Genomic DNA, 27,593 nt, shown 5'->3' with positions numbered 1-27,593 from the left:
TATGTGTGTGTGTGTGTGTGTTTCAGATGGTTGGTTCCTTAACCCTTTAAGGGGCTAAGTATAACTTCTACATGTTTTAAACACATTTACATTTAATATCACAGTGTAGTCATTTCTGAATACAGACAGTTGTACACACCTCAAAACAATGTAGGAACATAACAGCATAACAACAGAATTCTATTTCTTCACACAGTTGTTTACAAACAAAACCGAAGATAATTGAACATTTTCTAATTTCTAACACAAATATGCTTTTTTGTCATTTTTCGGACATGTCGCCTTTCATATGTTTTTCCTACGCTAAGAAATTAATCATAACAATTTAATTCATTAATACTAATTTGAATATTTCCATATGTATCACAACCATTGGAAGAATTTCAGCACATGTAATGCAAATTGATAATTTCCTTTATAAGTTACTAAATAGAAATGTACGAAGGTTATAGGTTTCATTGCCATGTTTCAGAGCTGAAATTTGTGCAAGCTGTGATTCTCATGTTCTTTGCAACACACTTCAGTTAACCACATCCTACCCAACACAACACTCACGAAATGCCAATGGAAGAATCATGTTTTCAGATTTACAATAACATGTCTTGACATTTCCAATAATCATCCAGTTAGTCAACATCTAACAACTAAACAACACAAGTTTTTACGTAAGTTTATTTTTTCTAGACAAAAGGCAAGGCTATCTCAGCATGATATCAGTGTTTCTACTCTAAAAAACACTGAGTTCAAAACAACCCAATTTAATGTGGTTTAAGGTACAAAAAGGCAATTAAAATAGAGAAAGTCTGTAAATGCTTTAAAATTTTTATATAAATCTGTATTAGTATAAATCCACTCTATATGTATGTTTATTATATACAGGTAACATTTTCTTGCTACTAATAATAAAAAAAGAAAAGTGAGGTGTATGCTGATTGGCTAGCTATCCAGTGCATTGTGATTGGCCAAATACATCAAGAGTGTGACGGAAATGTTACGCCCCTCAACATACTGTGATGCAGTGTCCCAGCGCCATGAGTCAAAACCAATAAAACTCATTACAAACGAGGCATTGTTGCATCCAGTGGGGACATAATTACTGATTATAATGACTTATACTGTCTTTTTACACACTGTGTTGCATATCGCGACACATAAACTTAAAACCATGTCTGCATTTGTGATCAAAGAAATGACAAACAACAAGTGCTGCTCTAAACTGCTCAAAACTGGCGTTTGAATCATCGGTTGGCAAGTCTTTTACATATGAAAATGTACTTAGAGACTATGTGTCAGAAGTGCCAGACTGTCCTTGCAAAGTTGGAACTGCCCCACTTTATAGAAACAGCCTTCCCAGGTTCAGGAAACAGTCCTCCATAAAATACTCTGCACACATCTGAATATTTGTGTTGACCTGTTCTGGAACAGTGTTGTAAATAGAATTTATTCACTGATTTCTAGTTTTGTCCTCTTTTGGAAGGCCAAACAAAGTATTTTTGCTTTCACAACGATACAGCATTTCCACAACATGGCACCGGTGCAACACCTTCTTTCTTTGCATGTTCTCTGGACAACATTATGCAAATCTTCCCACATCGTGACGTAGATGTGGGGACGTGTTTAAATGAGGTGTTTTAGTGGGGTGTGGACGAGTCTTAACTTTTATAAAGAAGATCTCTTTGGGTTTGACACTTTATTCTTTGCAATTTTATGGATCTTATCTATGCACAAACAGCTTGTTACACTCCAAAAAGAAAAGAAAACTTGAAATTGCAACATATGTCCCCTTTAACACGTAGGCCATACATATTACCTATATTTAAACTTAATTTAAACTTTAACAAACATAAGATATAAACATTAAACATTTAGAAGTTATTCATTACACAGTACTAGTAATGAAGCAAAGTCAGATATTTTCTTTAAAATAGGTTATTATCAACAGTACTACTAATGACTCAAGATCAGTTAGACATTTTAATGCATTACTACACTATATTATTTTGAATAACACTACAAACTAATTTTGATTAGTCAACTGTTTTTTAAACAATTGAACATAATCTTAATCTGATAAGATTGCTCTCATAAAGAATAAGTATATTGCCATCTAGTGTTGACTATTAAATATTATAAACATTATGTGTCTGAAACAGAAAAGTATCTGAAAATTGCAGCTATCTTTAATACTCCGACAAAATTGAATGAGTAACATCATCCATGTTATGAACTGTCTGAGCTTTTATCTAACATAATAGTATTTACTACATTATGCACTGTTATGAGAGTACACATATTTTTATGCTTGACTGATATAAGGTGTGCATGTGGTATTGCACTTATCAGAAATGGAACAGGAAGGGAGATTTAATCCTGCAGTGAAGCAGAGCCCCCCTGAGGAGTTTGGGGGAAGGGTGCTGGACTGATGGGTAACGCAGATTGTCTGAGCTCATAGTTGCAAACAAATGCTTTACAACATTGCGTTTTGGCTGGTCACTCTTCAACCCAGCATCAGTTTCCTGTAGTCTGTTTCCTTCTCCACAGCCAGTACTAGAAAACAGACATTTGGGAGTGCAAAAAATATTATTTTTTTGTTCTATTTCTATTTATGTATTTCTATCTCATTTAAAGGGTCTTTTTTGTTCTGGTATAAAGTGTGTCAGAGTAAAGACTTGAGTGAAGTAAAGGGTGAGTATTTTTGTGTTTGCACGAGTCCTCAGATTTGGTCTCTGACATTATGGGGAAGTGAACACTACTATGTGTTTGTTTTCACCCTTTTACTGATCCAGCAGCTCATTTAATCCACCGTTTAAGCTCCTTATCTGTAGCACTATTTTGAGGAGAGAGGGGAAAAATACACTTGGAAGTTTGACAGTTGAGTTTTATTGATTTAAATCATATCATTAAAATATATATAAAAGTTCTGTGGTCTCATGAAATTTATGCAATTTGATTAGAGTCTATTTTACATATGTATGTGATAAGATTTGTGGCCTGTTTGGTCATTAAACAAAGTGTTTTTTGTGTTTTTATTGGTAACAAATGCATTTTTATAGTATGACAGACTATGAACAATATTATTTAGACATGTCCCTTATAAAGTAATTTCAAAGTTTAAAACTATTTAACACTTTTAATTAAATAGACAATCACCGTCCCAACAGCAAAAACAATGTTGTTACTTTCAGAGATTTTTAAAAGAATTGTCAGTGTATTTTTCACTGACCTCTGGACATGTAGTCAATATTTATTTTTTATTTTTTTATCTGCTAATTTATTTTCCGAAACTTGTGATTAATAAAAAAAAGAAACCCACAAATTATCTTTTTACAACTTGCTTTATTTATGTAAATATATTAATAAGAAATCAGAATGTAGCTATTTCAAAAAATGTACCTAAATATGTGTGTAGGAATTAAGTTTATTTCGTTCGTTTATTTCAGTTATTTTAAACTGTAACCCATATTAATCTATATCACAGTAGCTTATATACGTCTGTGGTTTGTATTGTTATTGATCTAATAATAATAAAATAAGAATGTTAACAATGCTTTAAATATTTATCGTGTAGTATTACTCACAAATATCTGTAGTATTAGTAATCACCATATTAGTCACAAAAAGCACTGAGCACTTTCCACGTGTCTTGATAATAGCAAAACAAAAAAATAAACTACAATTTCCATGAAGCATTCTCATTAAAAGAGCTTTCCTTCGACTTGAAGTAGACGCAACTCAGAACTGCTGCTTGGGTGTTGTAGTTGTACATAATAGATTTGCTGTTACATCTCCCAACCACTTCGTTCTAAAAAAACAACAAATCCCACAATGCCTTGCGCCGTAATCACAGGCGTGACACGCCACGGTAAATGTCCGTGTATAGGCGAGTCACGTGTAGAGAGTCCGTTGATCTCGTTTCGTGTAAGCAGTGCATCTCTCCTGCCTGTTCATTTGACTTGGGCCCCATTTCATGTTGTTTTCAAAACAACATTTAGTGTAGATTTGTCTATCTTCGCCGAAGAATGAGCGACAACGATGATATCGAAGTGGACAGTGATGTAAGTATAGTTATTAGTGTTTGTACTTTTCATGTATGAGAACGAAACCTCTTGTATTTTCGATACTTGAGTCTCAATACGAAGCTAGCCTGTTAGCTTGTTAGCCATCCTGGCGTTTAAAATCATTTTCCAGTCAGTTAAATGAGAATATCAAGCCAGATGAGCAATTACACACGGGGGTCGAGTTTATAATATTCTCCGTGTATTTACATTTGCGATTCTGTGTACTAAAACCATGCAATGCACCCATCAAAAGCCAGTTAACATTAAGTATCTCTCTTACAGCTTTAGCTACATTTGTACTTTTCTGTTCTTTTTTTTTTTACAGAAATAGTCACCGACATTTCACTCTTTGGTGCGTAATAAACGGGCCGATTAATCCAGTTTAGCGTTTAATGTCAAAAATTGCATCTCTTTTTTTAGATTAGCCACCATTTATTTCCGGGTAGGTACTGAACGGTCGTGACTTATTTGCATCAGTGGACGACAAAACAAGATAGAATCAAGCCAAAAAGAGGGTAGACTGAGAATTGAACGAGGAAGAGCAGAGAAGCACACGGTCTGCTCGTTTTGAGTGGGTTCAGGGAGCTCAGTGCTCGACAGCAGGGCACTTGCTGCAGGAGGGAGGGACGGGCGCGAGCCGCATCTAAACTGCGAGTGCGCAATGCTAGCGCTGTAACGTTAGATAATTGCGCATTAGTTGAACGATGTCAATACGCCGACAGAGTGATCCCTCGTAATGTTTGCATTTCACCCAAATTAGATCTTGTTCTTGTTACATTAGACGGTGTATGAATAAATAAGCAATTTTTTTTGCAATTTGTTTTCCCTTACCAAATGATTAATGAACAGACAATACAGTGATAGAAAAGAGGGATAAATAAAATTAACAATACATTTTTTTTTTTGTGAAATGCAAAAAAATGAGAAAAGATACAATGAAGATCTATCAGTTCCTAATGTTCTGTATCAAATGTTCTATTTTCAGTATTAAAGTCACACAGATCTGAAACAACATGAAAATGCGATTTAATGTTTTGAATTAACTTAAATATACTGTAAAATTTCTAGGCCGGGCAGTGACAGTGATGTTTTAAGGCAGTTGATTTCTTAGGGTTTCATATTACATTACTATACATTTGTGATTGTCCTTTTATTAAAGCGTATTGCATTTGTTTATACCATTATCCATCACGATAAACCAGGGCCCTGATCAAGTGCATGAACCTGCTGCTTAACAAATAATGCTAACAAACATAAATCCGTTCCACACCTGTATGGCTTTCAAACAAAAAAATATGTTTCTAGTGCTTTTATCAATTCGATGGAGGTTAATGCAATCCAAAGGGACATTGGTCCTCACTGACTTTCATTCTACAAATTAAACGCATTTTTTGTGTTCCACAGTCCTTCAGATATGGAATGACACTAGGGTCAGTAAATGATGTCAAAAGCTTTATTTTTGAGTGAGCTATCACTTTAAGTAGTGACCGGTCAGTGTGAAAGGTGTGTCAGTTCTAGTACATAGCAAGATGTTAAAAATGGCACTCATCACAAAGCAGGCTTGTTTTTACTAGCCTTGAGATTTCATTGGCTAGACTGGAGACACTAGGTCTGCACTGCAGCGTCCCCAAAGTCCTGTTTATCCCCCTTCTTTTTGTGCTGGAAGGAAATACTTTTTCTTATCAGGATGTTGTGATCATAGAACAACAAGAGGGCAGATTGTAGACTATATTCCGAGAAAGCTTTCATCTGCAGTAGTGCTTATCATTTTGCTTTCTTTTATGTAAGTTTCAGCCCTTTATACCTTTAATTTCGTGGAGACGTGCTTTTTTATGATAGAATTGTGGAGAAACCACATGCATAGTTTTCACTATACTTGAGTGCAGAATAGCCCTTGTCATGTGGAGCACTTGGCCACTTCACGTGCATGTAATTCAATCCTGACATGCAGTGTACAGCTTAATCTTCTAGACATTAGACAGACGGACTGGATCTGCCAGTAGCACTATGGCCACATGTAGCTCTTCAGGTGCAGCATTGACACTGGAATGTCTTTGTGCTGCCCAGTGGCACTTCAGCATTCGGATAACTGCTTTCGCTTTTGTTTCTTTTTTCCAAGGAATGCAAAAAGGGCACTTGTTAATGAGTCACTGGAATCGAAACCGGTTTTACAGCTGTGCTTTTATATAATAACAGTGTGTTGGCCAACCCCAGTGACATTGGACTCCAGTGGCCATGTTGTCTGAGGGATAGTACAGTTGCAGTCTTTGTTCTATAAAAGCAGATACGTCACATATTAGTGTGTCTTAAATTAAAAATAAAATAAAAACTAATAAAAAACATAGTCCACAAGAATAAGCTCCAAAGAAAAGACCATATGCAAGTTCTATTACAACACTGAATTGTCATGATCACTTAGTCAAAAAAAATAGAATCTAGTTTTTGAGAGTTGAAGGTCTGTATTACTACATAGTTTGCTAGGCAAACTATAAGTGTTTCCTTATAACTAACACTATTAGCCAAAGGCACCATGACCAGTGAAGACGCTGACGCCGCTGTGGTTCTCTCTTTGCAGGCAGACAAACGGGCACATCACAATGCGCTGGAGCGCAAACGTAGGGACCACATCAAAGACAGCTTTCACAGCCTTCGGGATTCCGTTCCCGCCTTGCAAGGGGAAAAGGTTAGTGAATGTCACTATGAGGAACTCAAGTAGGCATAAAGGATGTTTTGATTAGTACGCTTTTTGTTAATGAAATGTCAGCTGTTACACTGAATGTGATGACTTAAAATGTTATAATGAGGAGTTTAGCATGGGATTCCTGTGTGGAGGTGTGAATGAAAAGCGTAATGAGAATTGGGAGCAGAGTGAGATCCCAGTATAGGCGTGATGCCAGGAAGCCATTACAAGGGGAAATGTGGTTTCTCCTTCCTCTAGTGTTTCATACTTGGAATAGAACTTTCATGAATTTAATGGAAATCATTTTTGATAGAGATATATTTCTAGCCATTTGACTTGGGTTGCACAATATTGTGGTACCATATTGGTTATTGGCTGATGTAAGTTTATTTATCTCTTGGTATCGCTTAGTATTAGATATTTTTGCTCTGTTTTTACATTTATATCAAGTTAGTGTTTGATGACAGCAAAGGTCAAGTTAATCTTTAAAAACCTTTAAATGTAGTATTTAGCTAATCTCAAAATGAATGTTTCTCATACTGTACATTATAATGTCATGATGCCCATGTACACTTGAAGCATTTAAAACAAATGATTTTAGTTCAGTGTTATTTTTCATTAATTTTGCTAAATTAGTATAGAAATGTAATATTGGTCATAAAATAATTAATGCTTCCCTAAGCATTTTACTCTAGTGAATTTATGGCTTTTTCCACCATCCAGCACTCACATAGTAATCTTTGATAGCATGATTAGGAATTTAATAATGCAGTTATTAGAATGAATGTGTATTTTTATACTGTAAATTGTAATGTTGTGATGCTGAATTTTTAATTGATTATTTGATCATGTTTCAATCAGTTTTCAGCCATTTATTGGGTATTTGCTCTTATAACATAAAAATTCTTGGCTTATCAGTATCGATCAGAATTTTCCAAATGTGTAGCTATTTAACTAGGAGGTTTTTAAGCTATTTGGGTTTTTATTGGGGTTGTTTGGGGTTCAAATGTGTGCAATGTAACTGCATTCCTTGCGTCAAATTCTAGTTTTTAATTTGTTGCTGACAGCAATCTATCAAACAGGCATCCCGAGCTCAAATCTTAGACAAGGCCACAGAGTACATCCAGTACATGCGACGGAAAAACCACACACACCAGCAGGACATCGATGACCTGAAGAGACAGAACGCTCTGCTGGAGCAACAAGGTGCGTGAAGCTGCATTACTCCTCGCTTTTGTCATCTGGTCTTGTAGGTTTCTGTGCAGAATTTAGATTCTAATTCAGAATCTAATTTGGCTGTAGTAATGCCTCATACAACATATGTTTTTAGGCAAAAAAAAAAAAGAATAATGTTTCGTCCTTTGTTTTTAATCTTCAGTACGGGCACTGGAGAAAGTCAATGGGACCACGCAGCTGCAGGCCAACTACTCCTCTTCAGACAGCAGCCTGTACACCAACCCCAAGGGCAGCGCTGTGTCGGCCTTCGACGGTGGTTCCGACTCAAGCTCGGAGTCTGAGCCGGAGGAACAGCGTTCCCGGAAGAAGCATCGCGGAGAGGACAGCTAAACAGCGGCTCCTCGGCCCGCACCACAAAGTTCTCCTCTGAGGGGAGGGAGAGTCACAGCAATGGCCTGTTTCTTGTTGTTTTTTTGTGTACCTCAGTCGCCCCAAACTACCTTGATCTATCTCTTTCAGTGAATGTCAACCCTCGATTCCACACCTGAAGAAACCTCCGCCAGGTTTACGAGAGAGGGACGCCTGCTACGGGAAGAACACTCGCGGAAAACACAACTTGTTTTTACTCTCCCTCCCTCTCCGACTCTGTTCGTCCATCTTGTGTCCTGGCACACGCAACAACAAACGATGATTTAAACCCAAATTGAGGCAGCTTTGCAACTTAAGGACTTGATGCTTTGTATGTTTGTTTTTATTTTGTACCCTTGTCTTCAATCCCTCCAGATGGAAATCCAAAGGGGTGAATGAGGCGTACAGCTCCTAGCACTGCTAAAAATATCCTTTTTTTAATTTAATTTTGTTGAATAACTCCAAGCCTGCTTAGAACTTACCCTTAGCCGATTTGTCCCGGGTGGTTTGCCTTTCTAAATATTTGTTACATTTCCATAAAGGAATGTTTTAATAGTATCTATCAATGTACCCCTTGTTAGACCTATGGGATGAGTGAGCGATAAAATCCCTTATTTAAAAAAGAAAAAAAAGATTCTTTATGGGAAGGCTGCTGAGCTTGTGTTGTATTTGTTGTTTTAGCCTGATGTAGTAAAGTTTACAGGTTGGGGTAAAAGAGATTTTGTTTAAAAAGGGGTTAAAGTAAACCGTGATTAAACCTATATTTTGCATCTGTCACCTGAGCCTCCCAAACATGTTTTTCACTTGGGAATATAAATGTTACGAATGATGTTCCCCCCACAAAGCTAGTCAATATTGAAAGAGTAGGTTCATGTCGTGACTTTTAAAGGTAATTGTTCATTGGAAACCGCTGCACACTGCAAAAGTTGCATTTTAAGTATCTAGGAGTGCGTGTGTGAATCTTTTACCATGTTTTCCACTTAGTACATTAGTAAACTGAGTAGGTCTGATACCATACATGGAAATTACTGGTATGTTGTACATACTGCCAGCAGCTGAGGCCTACCTTTACAATGAGAAGATTAATAAACTATTTTATCCTTTACATATACTGAGTGGTTCCTTTGGTTCTCTATATATGTTTGACTCCAAGGTCCCAGTTGTCCACGACAAAAAGTCTTTATAATTTTAAGATGTTTGGGATTTACCGATTAAGGAAATTTAATATTTTTGATCTTTGCTTAACTATAATATTGCACATGTAAACTAATCTATGATCTCCATTTTTATACATGATCCTTTTCAGGTCTAAAAAATAGACAAGTGTAATAGATAGTGGAAACACTGGCTCTTCAAAAGAAAAGAATACAAATTATTTTAATGCTTTTGTCTTATTTTAAATAAATGTATGCCATCGCAAAGAAAAAAAACGGCTGCAGTTTTATACTACACTAATATTTTATTACATTTAATTTGATTCATTTACTCGCTCTCATGTTTCAAACCTGTATGACTTCGCTAAATTTTTTTAAATGGTAAGCTTCAATACAAAACTCAAAAACTGAAAAAAAAATCATAACATTTGTATTATATTTGTGCCTTAAACCAAGCTTTCTAAACCATGTGTGAAGCTTTGTGTGAGCAACAAGTAAAACATCCATCGAATTAGTTCCCCTCCATCCTAGTTCTCAGATTTCATTTATACTTGGCACATTCATACATACACATCTGGAGATGCACTCAAAACTTTTTGAATAAACGTGGACAAATTGTATGGATTACCTGAACATTTATCCAAGCTCACACAGGTTTGGAATGACATGAGAGTAAATAATGACAGAACTTACATTTGAGGATGAACTGTTCCTTTACTGTGCTCTGATAAAATGCTATTCTGTTTTGATACTTCATACGAACATAGTAAGATTAAAAGCATGCTGACTGAATTGTTGAATACAGTTAAAAAGCTCACTGAACAGCACAGATGATATTTTTTAAATTGCACCCAAAGATTACAAAATGTAAACAATGTACTCGTGGGCTGAGTAGTAGCCAGACTATATTGGGAGTTAACATAATCGTTTCAGTTGTACCCTTCAAACAGCAATCATTAATTAGAGATGACAGAAATTAAAGTCAAATAATGTACTGCCTACAGAGAGTATAGATCATCCCTAATACACCAACCAGGAAATAAACACAAACTTCCATCCAAGTCTTTATTTCTGTCCAGAACCTACTGCCACGTGCACTCTGGGAAACATTTGCCAAAGCTCAAAATAAGCTGGTATGTGCAGTAAAATATCAATCAATGACTGGTGCATGAAAACACCTCGCCTAGTCAGTCTCTACTGTTTTCCCTGGCTAAAACCCATAAACCCACACTGAAGCTGTAGTGGATCAGACCCTCAGAGGGTTTCTCCATCTGTAGATGCTGTACAGACCAGCAAAGGACGTCTGAATGCAGCATTTACAGAGGATGCCTCTACGTAAGGTCAAGCTAACTCAAACCCCAAATACGTTTATAATAGAAAAAGAGGAAAGGTCTATGACTGGTCCATTGCACTTGGCGTAGGTCCTGTCTGAAATGGAACAGGCAACCGGTGGAAATGTTCAATCGCCTGGGCGACCTTCTCTGGGCAGATGTTGTAAACTGGATGAGTTGGTGCCTGGGTGGAAGAAATATGAAAACATTAAGTTATATTAGTACATTCATCTCAGTGTGGGTGAGCTCAACTGAGTTTTCAGTATCCCTCACCAGTCTGTTCTCGTCCCGACCGAGGATCAGCTCGTTATGGAGGTCTAGGTTTCCGAAATGCTGTGCTATCGAGAGTCCACTCAGACAATAGCATGTGTGGTAGAAATCTCTAGACCTGTGGGGAATCAATGATCAATAGATTATGAAAGTCTGGTTTGGTCTTTAGTAAAATTAGTAAATAAATAAATAAAACCAAGACAATTGCATTTTTCTCATTTTTAAGTTCACGTTTTATTTTAGCTTGATCCACAAAGTTAAAAAAGGCATGTTATGGCCTACAAGAAGCCAATGGTTTTTCAATGACCTTTCCAGCTAGATGTTTGTGGTTTTGTTCGTTACTGGAAAAGGATATTTGCAAATCATTAAAAATCCTGTTTGTGATTCACTGAAAATAATAATTCAATCACAAATTTGACATCACTACAGAAAGTTTTGCTCCATACAAACTCTAGAAGAGCATTACCTAGCTGATAGAATGTTTAAGAGCAGAAAAGAACTAGAAAATGCATATTCATGATAAAAACTTTTTTTTGCAATTCAATTCTTTTACAGTTCTGGAAATTATGAAAAATTTTCAAGCTATGCCAAGCTTTAAAGATAATTTTTTGGTAGAAATTTTGAGTAAAAAAATTATACATTTCAGTATTCTGTACCAACACCTGTGAAAATCAATGTTGGTAAGCAAAACACAATAACATGCTAATTTTAAAAAATTGCCTATACTTTCGTTTCCGAACTGTGTTAATATTTCATTTTAAAGGGATTTTAATTTTAAAGCCAAGAATAAAAACTAAGTTAGCTAATATAAAAAAAAGCCCGAACTGCTTTTCTGACTGATATGACACAAACTATGTTAACCATTTGTACATTCTCTAACACACATATTTTAGATTCACAATTCATTTAAAAGCCTTTGGTGTGTAAAAACAGTAAGCATCGTCATGTCCGCCTGGTTTTACCTTAAGAAAAGTAATAGGAGAATTAAATAGTAAACTTCATTCTAATGATATTAGCTTTAGCCGCGCTTATGCTAATGATTACCTACTTTAATAACAGCGTTCATTTCAATCCACATTCAAATTAAAATATTTTATAATATTCTTAACAGAATGTGCTGTTTTCCACAGCCTTGCATTCTATTTGTGGTTGCATATATTTATACGCATATTCATTCTCTGCCAGCAGGAAGCGCTTGTAGAGCGGGAAAAAGATATGAGTTTCCCTGGTAACGGCTGTGGCCTGTAAATAAATAAGCACTGAGCCTGTGCTCATAAACGCTGCTCAGGCGTTAAGGGCAAGATGAAATGAAAATGACATCCATCATTTTCTGAAGACTGGTTTTGATATTGTGGCGGGCCCCACAAATAAATCAGTATATGGGAAACACAATGAAACTCACCTGCTTGAACTCTTTCATTTGATCTGGGTGTCTGTCTTTAAAGTCTTTTGTTAGTTTGGTATGTTTCCTCCTTTTGATGGTGCCCATCTAAGTGCTTTTATGAAGAAAGCGTGTTTGTGCACCTGTCGGATAGCGCATCAGGAACCGGGTTGACCCAGGTACTCGGTACCACCAGTAACCGTAACACTTTCATTTTTTTGGTACCGAAGTAGCCGGTCTTTTGACAAAACTAGTGGTTGTGCAGTGGAAGAGCTGTACTCACTTGCCCGGTTTGTCCAGAAGGCCTCCACCAGGATTCTGGCAGCAGAGAAGGATGTATTCCTGCAAGGCCTTTCTCTCAAACATCCAGCTACTCACGCTCAGTGTTGAGTCTCCTACACACACAGTCATATCTTCATAGGTTAATCTACTAGATCTGACACTGGACCTCATGTGTTTTAGATCCATGCCGCGTTTAAATGAAGACAAAAAGTACATCAGAAAAAAACACAGACAAAAATGTGGCGAAGTAAATGAATGTATGGTTACTGTAACCTTGTGAACCTTGTAGTATTGTAATCACTCGATTTACCACTAAATGTTTCTTATAAAATCAAAAGTGTTGTTTTTCTAGGATGACTGCTTACCTTCTTTAAAAAGAGCCCTGTGGAGTAACGGTAATAGTCCTGCTTGCCAGAAGGAGTAACACCCATCCACCAGCTTGTTACAGCGGCCTTGAAATCCACCTTCAAAACGCATTTGTCTACTGGTTACCCAACGCTAATGAAGGAAAAAGAGAGAAAATCCTCCATTTTACAGGTTTACAAGTATCAGCAAAGACCCTGGAGATCTGCTGGTCTAAGCATCTACGACATTGCAGCACACACTGATGTTAATATTTACAAGCAAGTTTAGTGTCACTGAGGAACCTGTAATGAGGCGCTTCTCCTCCAACGTTCAGGATACACGCAACTGACCTTTAATGCATCTTATATACTTCAGTTTATTCACTCTAATGGACAGGAAGTCAGGTTAAGTAAAAGGTGGAATTGTAGCAAAGGGAAAACAAGGCAAGATACTTACTAACAAGGCTTTGAGATCCAGCATATGTTCTTTGCCCAGTATGACCAGGGCAGCAGTACCACAGAAGGTATAGCCGCCATGGGCTTCAAGTCCTGGTACTCCACCTAAACCGCCCTCCCAGTTCTGACAGCTAAACGCCGAAGGAAAGCACAACATCGGTCAAAGAGTTGTGTCCTTCTGTGTGCTGTGTGAGACGTAATTCATTTAGGGACAGAACACGGTTTTGTGTTTAAACCGTGAAACAGTGCAATGAGAAAAAATGTTTTTTACAAGGTGAATTTCTTTCAACTTGAAGTCATTTTAAGGATGTGTCATGCACAAAAAATGTGAATACAAGGGTCTAATGCATCTGACTAGAGCTTGTTTACATAGAAAAGCAGATCAGTGGAATGCAAAACATGTTCTGTGTGAATTAGGAAGGATATTGCATAAAGTGATTGAAGTCACTGACAGACGATTGAGCAGAATGCTTTGATCAATGAAGGTAATCGCTAAAAGCAGCTGCCGATCCGATAGATCCATGTGAACAAACAGTGTAACCAAGGTCTCCTTCAATTCAGAGCATGGGATACCATGCCTGGCTACACGTCACGTCACGTCACTAGCTGGGTTTCCATCACCCTACTTTTATGAGCATTTTGAAGTATCGCATCAGAATCGAGTGATGAAAACGCTGAATTTTGAATAAAATATTTTTCCGTAACTCGTAAGACATGGTTAATGCTCTTGAGAATGGACTTTGCTTTTCCACTTGAAATTTGGCAGTCACTGTGCATTTGCCAAAGCGAAAACATTAATGCAAGATTTGCAATTGTTTTTGGACTATGTCACAATTTATGCATCCAAATATGGAAAACGCAATTGAAAATACAATTCGCAATTCCTTTTGAAAATAGTCCAGAAAATCCTTCCACAGTGAATGGCCCTTTAAAGTGTAATAAATAAATATTTTTATTGGACAAGCTCATTACTTCAAGCTCATAACTCGTCTACATTGGCTCCACTATGAAATGTTGGCTAGGCAATTTGAATGTAACTGAATTGTAATAGAATTTGGAAGTAGTTACCTGAGAATCCAATTGTGCGTCCCATCAAACAGGGTAGGGGTAATTATATTGGTGAGTGAAGCCACAGAAGCAGCACAATATGCACTCCTATCAGATTAGACACACAATAGCAACCATGAGTCAACAGGCAGACAATAATCACCATCTACGCATGCTAATAACCACAAGAGTAAGACTAAAAGCCTGTAGGAACCAAGTCGTTTTCAAAGTGACTTTCTTTGTTTAACACTGATCTATGGTGAACATGATGACTTTTTCTAGCACTAATCTGTCTGTTGGGAACAGAAAAAGGTCACTCTTGAAAAATGCTTCAGCAAAGTAACACCAGAACATGGGGAATAGAGAGATGTATGGGTGCTGTGAAGATGGGTATGCTGAGATAACGGTGACAGAACTCACCTGACGTCCACCTCGCCACCCACATGCATCACAAAGGAGCCATCTGGCTGCTTCACAGAGTACAGGAAATCCAGAAGCTTCTCTCTGATGGGGGAGGGGGGAAAACAAGAATGCGTTTCCATGGTACAATGATCAATGCAACATCTGTAGGTAAGCAGGAGATAATACGAAGCCAATGTGAGACCTGTTGATGACTCTGTAGGCCTCCTCTGTGCCCAGGATGCAAAGGGCATTTACAGCTGCGTAGGTGGGAGCCAGGTGAGCGTGCTGACTCGGACCTCCACCGAACCCACCTGTCGGACTCTGACATCTGGCCAGAAACTGACACACGCTAGCAGACAACAGTTAACATTGTGATACATTTACAACAACATACATATATATATGTGATACATATACACGTCATAGGAACTTAAAGTGACTTTATTATGCCACTTTGAATATTGCCTTTTTTAATGCAGTGTGTAATTGCTGTATGTGAATATAAACAATCTTGTAAAGCTGAAAGTGCACGATTTAATAAAGTTATTGTCTCCCAAAAGAAAGAAACAACTCTGAACAGCATAAACGAGTCATCATCGAATCCCACTTCCGAAATGGCTACATGGGGTAACATATTTGCATAATTCCCGCCTATGTTCTATGTTGGCCGGCTCTGAACACTTTAGCTTGTTCGTGTGGTTAACATCATGTTGAGAAGAACCCACACTGTGAAAGTAAATTCATTTTATTTTCACTTTCGAAAAGGTGAGGCTGCAAAGAATCAGTGGTTAAAATTCACAGCAGTACAACCCCAATCTTTTTTGCGTTCCTGTCATTTAACTGAATTACTGACATGTCTTTTCAGGTTTTCATTGATAACAGATGAATTACAGATATGGAAACTCTATATTATCTTGTCTAATTAAATTAAAAATAACAAAAAAGTAATAATTTGACATGCTGCAAATGAACGTAAGCATCACAACATTATAATGTACAGCATAAAAAATGGATATTCAGTTTGAGATTTGCTCAAGATTCATTTTAAAAGTGTTTATTATTAGTGTTTTTAAAAATAACTGAGTATTCGATGATAGTAAACATGATCGAAATGTAAAAATATGCTAAATTAATATGCTCAATTAGAAATGCAATATTACTGACATATATCAATAGATTTAAAAACAATCTATTATGGCAAAGTCAACACAGGAAAATAATGCAGATATAATTCCAACTATATAATATGATTCCCTAAACATATTGCAATCTCTAATTTGGCTTTGCCATTATAGTCAAATTTGCTATCAATGCGGTATAAACCTGATCATTCATTTTGGCTAAATTATCGCTTTCAGAAAAGGCATTAAAGTAACTATCAAAGAAATTATATGACTCTTTTAATAAATTTACCTTTATGTTACAGTCATTTTTATTCAAAATATATATATTTTTTTTATTTCTGTCTGTTTGAAAGTCATAACCACATAAGATGTCTTCATCCATGCAGTTATAGAGTGATCCAAGCAAAGTCTGCACGTGGAAACAATGCATCTGTGCCACGGCTACTAATTAAATGCAACTTTGACTTGATCTGTAGTGGTCACGTTAAGACCAGGATTGTAACCGGGTAAGGGCTCCTAACGCCACGTGTACTCTGAATCGCAGAGAAGGGCTGCTACTCACTCTGAGGCAACTGCTGCTGGCACAGGCTCCTCTAGCAGCTCCAGACTGTGCAGGATCCAGTAGCAGAGCCAAGGCCGGCTGGCATCCAAACACTGAAGCCACACAACATGCAGATTCAGCAGCCATCACCCACTGAAGTACTAAAATAACTCAAACTACATTTACAAAATAAAACTTCATAAAAACATACGATTAAAAACCACAGAATCTAACTCAAAATATTAGCAAAAACTATAATAGTATATCAGTGATACTGCAATAACACTGCTTTAAGTTATTTCAGAAGACACTGTTTACCTCATATGCATCAGAGAGATGGCGTAAACCTTTCTTCAGATAATGATAGTGTTGTTCCCTCAGTAAAGTGGGCCTGAAAAAAAAAAAGTGTAGTAAATCAGCTTATTAGAATCTAGTTACTGCAAACTATAAATCATTTTTGAACTAGAAAATATCACTCTATTCATATACTCATGTGATCAAGATTTATAATAGCTTAGTACAAGGCAACAACTTATTTGTACAAAGTAAGTTCAACAACTGAGCTGACATCCTCCAATTATCCCCGTCAAAGGAAGTGGCAGTGTTAAAATGATAGTCTGTGAGTCAGAACAGCCTACACCCACAGTACGCCTGAGCCACAGAGGTGCTGGGGCTTGTCTAATTTAAGGGGAACTCAGCTGAGAGAACAGAGCATTAACCCCTGTCCTCTCTCTCTGCATTTCCAGCAGCCATTAGTCCAGTTTTTAATGTTATCAGTTTAACCACAGCTGGGTTTCTCATTTCATCTACAGGTACAAGTGTTCTGAGTATAGAAGCAAGTTCTGAAATGCACAGACCTCTGCTGTGGTGGAAGAAGGTGAAAATGAGATGTGCCAGGGGCTAGGGCTGGGCAATATATAATAGAAAATATATAATATATACATTGTATATTAGAGATGTTATCGCAATAATTGAATAATCATTATTTTGTGGCATCGAGTATTGTCGAAAACAAGATTCATGTGCTAAAGAGGGCAACCAATTTCACTCCTCAGCATCTCTTAAACCACAAACCATTGATAGACTGTCCTTAGCTAAAAACTTGTGACACTTGCATAATTTATCCTAGTTGCACAGTGAAAAATATGCAAAAAAGTAGAGCAAATTTTTTTCTCTCTTTACATACTGTTAGATTATTATGTGTTAACTGAATAAAAAGATAATAAGTGGTCACTAGGTAGGTATACATTTTTTTTTAACTGTGTCTAAGCACTAAACATTTTGAAAGTGCTTAGAAACAATAGCTGTTCTATCCGAATCATGTTTTCTTTTGTGTCGGGAAACAGAAGAAAACCAACTTTTTAATTATTCTACAGCAAATGCAAAAACACTGAGATATCATATCTTAAGTATATAGCCCAGCCCGACCAGAGGCATATTTCTGAAGTATATTATTTTGAGTTTCCCTCATATCCTGTGATGCTGCAAAATAATAACAATGAAAAGACTGCCTACAAAACATATGTAGCAGACACAAGCAGGGGACAATCTAATGACGGTTTTGCTGGCAAAGACATTTTCATGAACAAAATATGTACTTTTACAGAATAACAGTAATTTATGTCCAAATGCAGCACACTGAAACTCAATGAACTTAAATAATAGTATTGTGGAGGTCCTGCTTTGTGTTAATGTCCAGAGAAGGCTAAACTTTACTTACTGTGGTGAGGTGTGAATTTGCTGGTAAACACTGTACACTTCTTGAATACTGCATTCAACTTTTCTCTAAATATAATGGTAAAACAGGAAACAACAACAAATAAAAAAATGTGGAAGTGAGATAACCAAATAGAAATGTGACAACAAGCCAAATGACATGCAGACAGAAAGATGCACTGTGGCTGATGCTGCCTGTATGTTGTGTATATGGGTGGCTGACATGGTTTTGAATGTTTCTAACAAAGCCACAAAAATACTGGCTTATGTATTTATTATGAATATCATAGTATGACGTAATAGTGCACACTGGAATGTCAAGTGCTTGATTTTTTTTCTTAAATTCAGAACTATAATAGTCACACTTTATTTTTAAAATAAAGCAAAATGAAAATTCCACAGTGCCAAATATCTTTGAAACAAATTAACTACGTTTTCTATGTCTTGCTAGCTAAAATTATTATTTCTAAATATACAATTTAATAGCATAGGCTTTCATTTAATAACTTATCATGGTTATGTGTCAACCACCCTTATAATAATACAGGTCATACACGACAGTGCAACACGACATAAACCAGTGAAGTATGAGAAGATTCTCCAACTATTACAGACGTTCATTCATAAATGAAAAGTCTGTCATCATTTACACGTTTAATTTCCCTAAAATCCCCTTTTAGTGTCCACAACATGAGGTTGAGTAAATGTTGACAGAATTTCAATTTATGGTGAACTATCCTTGTAAAATAACCTACACTATTTACAGAAATGCAAAAAAAATAAAAAATAAAAAAAAACTAGAGGAACAAGCTAAGTACTAGATGAGCTGTATGCAATGGTATTATAATAATTATACCCAGCATGATTTTCAGTATGCACTACTGTACGCCTCAGCAAAGTGATGAAGCGCAGAACCACAGTAAATGGACAGTTAGCTTCGCGCTAATGCCAATTAGCGAACTAAAACTAAGAGTTGAGCTCACCTGTTCTTTTGAGGTCACTGTTTGCACACCGTCATCGCTGAAAAGCTCAAAAGAGTGTGATTCACGAAAGCATCGCAGAGGAGGAGACGCCTCTTCCATGATGAGACTTGAAAACACATGCACCGAAGCAGCTTTCCAGCAGAGCAAGTGTCAGGACAGTGTGTGGTGGGGGGAGTTTCCTCAATGGAGTCATGTGACTTACAGCTCAAGTACGGAAAGCCTGAAGGCACATAAAGCGGTAAAAGCGATGGGACGTTCTGCGAAATGGCTCTCTCAAACAAGTCGTTTCAAAGAAAAGGTAAAAAAAATTAAAAAGATTCAGTGATTCTTTAACGTCATGACGCGATACGCATGACGTAGTACATAACGTCCTTGCATAGCTTTAATATATTATTTTTAGATTTATATATTTGTTGTAATCATGTCTATATATATATATATATATATATATATATATATATATATATATATATAATTTTTTTTTCATTTTATTCATTCATCTATCTATTTTGCTTATGTATTTTTTTTATTTTCTTGCCGTGTCGCCTTTGTGAAACAGGCGAAACTATGTATTGTTGACAGCGAGTGGTTGAAATTGGTACAGCAGTCCTGGCAACAGGTGTCACAATCCTATTGGGTAAACTTGGAAAATTCTGAAATTGGGAAATTGGGAAATTCTGAAATATACAGCAAAAACAGTCATTCAGACACGGAACACAATTTTTCTAAGCAGAATAACAGGTTGTAGAACTGTAGAACAATTATTACATACAGCACCTTGTTCTTCTAAAGGTGTTTGTACAGTATCAGATGATTTTTTTAAATTTAAATACATAAATAGAAATCCTAGCGTCGTATATTATGTCCTAAAAAGACACATATTAGTGATTTTTTTTTATTTTTTTATAATGGCATTTATTTTAATTCCGTTTGTCCTAGTTCACCCATGATTCAGCTCATACAAACAGTCATTTAGAACAGGGTCAGAAATTAACTTTATTTAACTATATTTAATTTTAAGTATTTTAAATTTGAAAACACTTAAATTTATAACCTGATTTAATACCTAAATATAACCTGTGTTTACATTAAACAATGCTAAATGCAATTTGCAATTTAAATGTTTTGGCTGAAAACACGTTTGCACGTTTTAATAAAATCCCACATATAAAAGCGAATTCTATAGCTGCGTCTCATTTAGAAGGTTGCGCCCTCCGAAGGTCGCATTCGAAGGCTGCATACGTCATCGTGGTTGTCTCATTTCAGAAAGCAAGTAGCACACTCCGAATGAGACCTTCGAATGCGACCTTTTTTCACAGGAATTCGAAGGATACATGAGGTGTATCCTTCGCTGCTACAAATAACCCACAATCCCTTGCGTCGCCATAAATAACCGTTGTTTATTTGAAAAAATGGCGGCGGCAGATCTACACACAAGCGATGTGGTGTTTAAATGTAAGTACTTTAAAGTTCTTCATTTTTTAAAAGTTGAATTACAAGTGTGGTAAACATGATTACAAGTGTTTAGTGATTTTTTTAACAGTTTAACAGTACTTCGCTAGCAGGGCGAGAAATAATTATTATTTAACCCTTGTATTACATTAAATAAAAACATTTTCTTTTCAAATTACTTTCCAGATTTAGAAATAATTTCCTTAAATTTTTTTCTTAAACAAGTGTGAGAGCGCAACGACGTTATGTGTTGGCATAGCAACGTGATACTTCCTGTTTCGTTTTCCGTCCGTCCTACGAAGGCCGTCTCGTTTAATCCCAGGGTGAAGGACACTCCATATACGCATCCTAGAGAGGATTCGACCTCCAGAGGATGCGACCTCCAAAGGACGTGGCCTTCTAAATGAGACATAGCTGATATCGAACATGTCTCAAATTACGGTCCTCGGTTCAAGTGATTCAAGCATTCGATTCGATTCGTTAACGAATCATTCGGCCCGGGGGTTTGAACCGATTCAACGGATTCATCAAAAAGATTCGACACAAAAGAACGATTCGGTCACGAGTCGGTCTAATTACGACAATCCCATGTATATTTATACATTTGACTTGGTCTAAATTATTTTAGTTTGTAAACAGGCAAAAACTGATCTACTATGAAGTTATAACGGTCTAGAATGATAATATTGTGGATTTAATGTCTTCTTCCCCAATTTTATATTTTGACAATAGCTACTGATATTAGACTGTAAACAACTATACATTAGTTTTATCCACGCAGCCCAGTACCTATATATAAAATTATTATCAGTATCAAAATGATGATGCTGCGTGCGTGTAATCTCCACCCATTTCCTGAGGAGTGAAGGATGTCGGCGACACGCACAGAAAGCGTTCAGTAGCCCACCGCACCCACCGCATCAGCGGTCCTCACTGATTTCTGCTTACATCGACTCCTGCTTTATCTACACAGTCATTCGAGGAATCGGCACGGAGCACGGACCGGTCGATGGAAAAAGCGAGAAGATGATACTGTGAAGAGGGTGGACATGGAAACCCGACGCTGAGTTCCTTTAATTGTGACCATGGCCAAACAGTATGATGTGCTGTTTAGACTCCTGCTCCTCGGAGACTCCGGTGTCGGCAAAACCTGTTTGTTATGCAGATTCACGGACAATGAATTTCATCCCTCTCACATTTCCACCATCGGTAAGAGTGTTATTCATGCATCCGTTCAAAGAGTTACAAAACAAACAGCACATACCAATATGAAAACCCATAGCGCTGGGCCATTGTAGTCTATGAGCCGTGAAAATAATGGCTTGAGAATTACACCACATAGTGAGATGCATTCACACAGCCTCTTCTAGTTCTTTCTGAGATAGCTGACTGTATCTGTGTGTGAAGTCTTAAAATGTTGTATTTTATACACAGCTGTCACAAACCCAGTAGTGTTTGTTGTAGATCGTCCTGTTATAAATAATACAAATAAAGTAAGATAAAAATATATATAGGTTGCATGAATGGCAGTGAAGACACAGAAAGTACAGGTGTATGTTATTGCATGCATTTTCAATAAAAGATGCATAAAAGTGTTCTGTCAGCCATTCCAACTCAAACTTGCTGTTTTATACAAGTACTATATTGATATGAAATGGAAATCAGGTTTAACTCAGTTGTAAGTTTTTGTCTCAGCTGGAAGAAATATGGAAATATTTTTATTGCAATCTCTAAAAACTGTTTTCTCTAAAAGGACCATTTTTATCACTTAAGCGTCCAAGCAATCCGAGCGATCTTTTATTATTATTATTATTATTTTGGTTGATTGGATGTTATGAAAAACAAAATTTGGATCTTAAAAGGCTTTTCATAAACCTCTCATTTCAGTGTTCATAAAGTGTGCTCTTAGTCTAGTGGGACATTTTCCCTGTGAGCTGACATTACTTCCTTACAACAGCCTATTTACTCACTTGAAGAGGATGAACAGAGAGATTATTTTACAAGAGTTTCCAGAAATACATAATTTTATATTTTTCATATGTAAGAATGTATAAGGACACTAACGTATTTTTAACCATAAACCCATTCTTAATACTTCACTTATTAATTTGTCCTATTTTGTGATGTTTATCGTGTATAGAGATAAACTAGATTCTTATAAATGTATAAAGGGATTTAAAAAGGATAGTACACCCAAAAAATAAAAATAAATAGTCTCTGTTTACTTGCCTTTCCAAACCTTTTTGCTGCCTTGGAAACCATGAAAGTAGCTATCTAGCAAAATGTCTTAGCTGCTCTTTAGTCTTTTCTATACAATCAACATAAATGATGATCACAACTGTCCCCATGCAATTTCACTGTATGGAAGCTAGCAGCTTGGACATTTTGCTAAATATTTAAGTTTGTGTTTCACAGAAGGAAGAAAGTCAAATGGGTTTGGAATGATACTAGGGTGAGTAAATAATGATTAAATTGTTATTTTTGTCTAAACTGTGAAATCTATGTCATTGTTTATAATCTTCGTCTCTGTCCCACACAGTAAAAAATGTATTTTTCAAAAGATCTGAGGATAAATAAATGCTTGGTAAACTATTCCTTTAATGAAGCATTTGAGCTGCTGAACCCGTACCAAAAATGTTATCTCTCAATTAAATCACATGCTTCATTAGGTGTGGAGTGAATGTCAGGCTGTTATTTTGGAAAAATTCAGGGTATGCTCTGTTGTGTAGCATTCTTGGTGTTTTCAGGGGAGCAAATAATATCAAGAAATCAGGCATAGGGTTCATAACTCCCTCATATTGTTCCTGATGATTATGATTATGATCATACCCCCCCCCCCACCCAAATCAATAAGGAGTTTGGAGCCCTGACTCATTCCTGCAGCCTGCTGTCTGTCCTGCTACTGTTTATTTAATATGCTGCAATGAATCTCTTTCGGTTAAGTGGTAATGTGAACAGTCTTTAACTACAGGAGATAAAAGCTTCAGTCTGACTGTCTTGAGAGATGGCTGGTGTCTTGCACTAAACAATGGTTCAGTACGCTCTTGTCCGAAGGGCTATGACCCATATATATTATGATACTTGGCTATCAAGGACCTTATTTCTGTACTGAAACACTATTCACAGTGGAACAGATGTCTGTGTGGTCTGACAGTTCATTCGAAGCCTTAGCTAATGGTTCTCTATTTGCCTCGAGGCAACATACTGTTATGCTAAATTATTCTTGCTATAGAAAGCAGCTGTTGATTGATTAGTTAAAGGATAACATGAGCTCCATTTCTATTTCATTGCTTTCTCTAGTCAGTTGTTTATGATGCTGTCAACACTAGAGAAATTTAATTTGTGTCTAAATTTGTACGTGATAATCACCATAGCATATCTGTATGTTGTCCTGTTCAAATTATTTCCATTGCCAATTAGCCTCCGTCTCGGAAGGAAAGTGTCAAAGTGATGATTCAATTGTTCAGCTCTGGCACACTGTGACAAGTTTAATACTCTCATTACCGTCTGGCCACTCAAGGTCTGCTTTAATTGTCTTTATATTTTTGGTGCTCGGAAGCCTTACATTATTAGAGGTATAAATTATTTCACTACTATGCTTTAATATGTTTTTGGGGAATCTGTACTTGCGTTCTGTTAAAACCAAATGCTTTTACTTTTACCCAGGCGGCATTTACATGCCACTAACATCAACAGAAAATATATTTTGGACTTTACAAAACAATAGTGTTTTGGGGGCATGAAAATCCAAATGTTTGAAAACAAGAACGTTTTTCTCAACTATTCTAGTGTTTCTTTACATAGTGACATCGCCAACTACTGGCACGGCTTGCATAATACAGCATATAGTCTTTTTCACAGGTCCATGTGGGATAGTTTTGACAACGTTTTCTGTACATGAAACTGAAAAAATGCAAATGAAAACCTTTTTCCATTTGTAGTACATTGTTTTCATGTAAACAAACCAAAAGTTAAATTTACGATGTTAAAAAAAAAGCTTTTTACTTGAAAAAAAGAATTAATAAAAAATAAAAGTAATGTTTTTCTTTATCCTAATGTGACTTTGAAAGACCAGGGTGATTAAATGATGTCAGAATATTCATTTTAGGGTGAATTATCCCTTCAGGCACAGACTTTAATGTATATAATAACCACCTGTGTAGATGGACGCTATTCATAAGTAGTCTAAAAATTGCTATATTCTAATGACAAACAAGGCAAGTTTATTTGTATAGCACATTTCATACACAATGGTAATTCAAAGTGCTTTACATAAAAGTAAAAAAAAAAGATTACAATAATAAAAGCAAGGAAATAAAATCTACAATTATTTAAAATTAAATTAAAACAATGAAGAATAGAAAATGATGATGAATACACACAGTAAAATCAGTAAAATCACAGTAAAATCATTTCGGACATAGCACAGTGCTCAATCAGTAAAAGTCTAGATTTAAATGTAGCTGTAACCACTGTAATATCAGTGTTCGGTTAAAGCTGCAGTAGGTAACTTTTTTGTAAAAATATATTTTTTTACATATTTGTTAAACCTGTCATTATGTCCTGACAGTAGAATATGAGACAGATAATCTGTGAAAAAATCAAGCTCCTCTGGCTCCTCCCAGCGGCCATTTGCAGAAAGTCATCCGCTCCCGGTAAGAAACAACCAATCAGAGCTGCGGTCCGTAACTTTGTTTGTGTTCAAAATGTAGAAAAATGTATATAATAAACGAGTACACCATGAATCCATTTTCCAAACCGTGTCTTTAGCTTGTCCTGAATCACTAGGGTGCACCTATAATAAGTGTTTATATTCAGACTATTTTAGATTGCTTCGGGGGTACCGCGGCGGAGTAACCCAGTACCTTTGTGATTCTTCATAGACATAAACAGAGAGAAGTAGTTCCGGCTACAATGTTCTTCTGAAAGACGTAAGCAGTTCTGTTTATTAACCGCTAGAGCATCAAAAGTTCCCTACCGCAACTTTAACAGGTTTCAGGATATTGGTTTACTTTAACTTCTGCTTTATGAGTTTTACATAGGCAGAACAATGAGAAAACAATACAAAAATGAGAAAATCTCCAAAAAATGTCTTCTAAATATTTCATTTTAAATTTACTTTCACCAAGTGTTTGTGTGTGTATATATATAGATAGATAGATAGTGTAGTATCTGTACTGTTCTCAGTAATTTTTACACCCCTCCATAGTATTGATTCAAATAAAAGGGTTTTGGATGAAAGCTGGTTTATCAAATCAAAAAGCCATCAGAAGAGCCCTTGAGAATATGGAAAATATCTGACCTAGAAGTTCTTGAAGGTGCTCTCATTGATTTTTGATTTTTGATTTATATCACACTGACTAATATGAGATCTTGCGGTATCACAAAAAAAGCAATATTTTTAGAATGATGATAATACTGAAATGTGCTATCTGCAGTCAGCCATGATTAATTTATTGGGTGAGCTTAAGTTTCAAATAACAGGGGGGTTACCATGGTACAATGAGTAGCTTGTCATGTGATCCAACATGGCGTTCCAATGAAGGGACACACTCTTCTGTTTCACTGTTTTGCGATTTCACTGGTGTCTTCATCTCATTTGAGTGCTATTTTTTTTCCTACGAGAAGAAAGATTATAATTATTTACATGTGAGGTTGGTTTGGTTTCTCTTTTATTTTTGTAGTATTTCACAGCATTGTTGTTGTCCTTTCACTGCCTGTGATCCTGGGACAGGACAGGAAGGACAGCTCTTTCATTATTTAGCTTTGCCCCAGGCCAACCAATTCAATGGCTGTAGTGATGACCTTTGTGTGTGTCCCTGTGTGAAAGCTGAGGGCACTAACATTGTTGCTTTAATGCGCTTTAATAAAGAAAAGGCTGTGGATGGCATGTTTTTTTTACTCATGTCTTATTTTAGTATTTCTTGTGCTTGCATTTTGTTGTGCGTGACAAGCCATCTGGTTCCAGACATTGAATCGAATCGTTAGGGAAGAAACAAATGTGTTTTGATATGAAGACCTGTATACAAGCTGTCAAAGTTGTCTTTCTAAGAAAGAAATTTGGTAATTAATCATTTTCTTAAATCACGTTGCTGACAGGGCATGTTAAAAATTCCAGAGACACCCGACTACTGTTGTTTTGGAGTTATAATTGTTATTGAGTATGGTACTTCCTAGAAGAACAGCTCTTCCGGAAGCTGGAATGTCTCACAGTGGACCTTATTGACAGATACTCATTTATCATTGCAGTTTTGCTGTGGTTTTATTTTCTTGCCTGCCTCATGTTTAATAGAGAGAGGTGCTTTCTTTCAGGGCTCAATATCTCGTTATGGTTTCACACCTTACAAGAACACGTCATTCCTACTATGTTCACTTCATTTGTCTCTAAATAAGCTGAATAAAATATTAAACTCATCATTTTTAATTGAGGAAATCATGTGAAATAGTTTTTCGTAATCACAATATCAAAACGAGGCAGACAGAGATCAAGTATTAAGAATTAATTTGAATTTAAATAGGAATAAAAAAAGTAAACTCCATATTACCTAATTCCTTATTTCTACACTCCTGTAAATGTTCTTGCCAGTGATGTAATGAATAAATCTAGCAAGTTCTGAAGCTTGACCTAAGAATAATTATAAAATAATTATAAAATATTTTATATATATTTATTAAATTGCAATGCAAGCAAATTTATTTTTCAAAATGTAGATCTTGTAGTTCTCACCATTTCTGCTTCTTTCCTGTTCTTTATTACTTCACTGCCTTTTTATGAGTCTGATTTGAAT

General features: G+C 36.3%; 3 protein-coding genes across 4 annotated transcripts in view; 2 read left to right on the top strand and 1 right to left on the bottom strand.

Annotated features, from left to right (window-relative positions):
• Window positions 1-3,876: 3,876 nt before the first annotated feature.
• LOC113063074 (protein max-like) lies at window positions 3,877-9,429 on the top strand. 2 transcript variants are annotated; one of them, XM_026233242.1, is made up of 4 exons: window positions 3,877-4,055; window positions 6,634-6,741; window positions 7,821-7,944; window positions 8,117-9,429. In XM_026233242.1, exons 1-4 carry the CDS (start codon window positions 4,020-4,022, stop codon window positions 8,302-8,304), a joined length of 456 nt encoding a protein of 151 aa, XP_026089027.1. In that variant the 5' UTR covers window positions 3,877-4,019; the 3' UTR covers window positions 8,305-9,429. The 2 variants fall into 2 exon arrangements, with proteins under 2 accessions (XP_026089027.1, XP_026089026.1); XM_026233241.1 differs by having other exon boundaries at window positions 7,806-7,944.
• Window positions 9,430-10,173: 744 nt separating this feature from the next.
• LOC113063073 (protein farnesyltransferase subunit beta-like) lies at window positions 10,174-19,610 on the bottom strand. The gene is made up of 12 exons (XM_026233240.1): window positions 19,354-19,610; window positions 18,375-18,439; window positions 16,973-17,045; window positions 16,676-16,767; window positions 15,192-15,338; window positions 15,008-15,091; window positions 14,609-14,695; window positions 13,542-13,671; window positions 13,106-13,238; window positions 12,742-12,853; window positions 11,081-11,195; window positions 10,174-10,991 (listed from the first exon to the last, which is right to left on the bottom strand). The coding sequence occupies exons 1-12, from the start codon at window positions 19,450-19,452 to the stop codon at window positions 10,869-10,871; spliced, it is 1,260 nt and encodes a 419-aa protein (XP_026089025.1). The 5' UTR covers window positions 19,453-19,610; the 3' UTR covers window positions 10,174-10,868.
• A 1,876-nt stretch (window positions 19,611-21,486) lies between these two features.
• The window catches only part of LOC113063072 (ras-related protein Rab-15-like), a 10,209-nt gene continuing 4,102 nt past the window's right edge, over window positions 21,487-27,593 (top strand). The window contains exon 1 of the mRNA XM_026233239.1: window positions 21,487-22,014. Within this exon, the coding sequence (XP_026089024.1) occupies window positions 21,891-22,014 (124 nt within the window). The 5' untranslated portion in view covers window positions 21,487-21,890. The remainder of the gene's footprint in view (window positions 22,015-27,593) is intronic.

This window comes from Carassius auratus, chromosome 45, assembly GCF_003368295.1.
Source record: "Carassius auratus strain Wakin chromosome 45, ASM336829v1, whole genome shotgun sequence".
Taxonomy (NCBI): Eukaryota; Metazoa; Chordata; class Actinopteri; order Cypriniformes; family Cyprinidae; genus Carassius; species Carassius auratus.
Note: the sequence above shows the minus strand (reverse complement) of the source record. Positions and strands in the feature narration are given on the sequence as shown.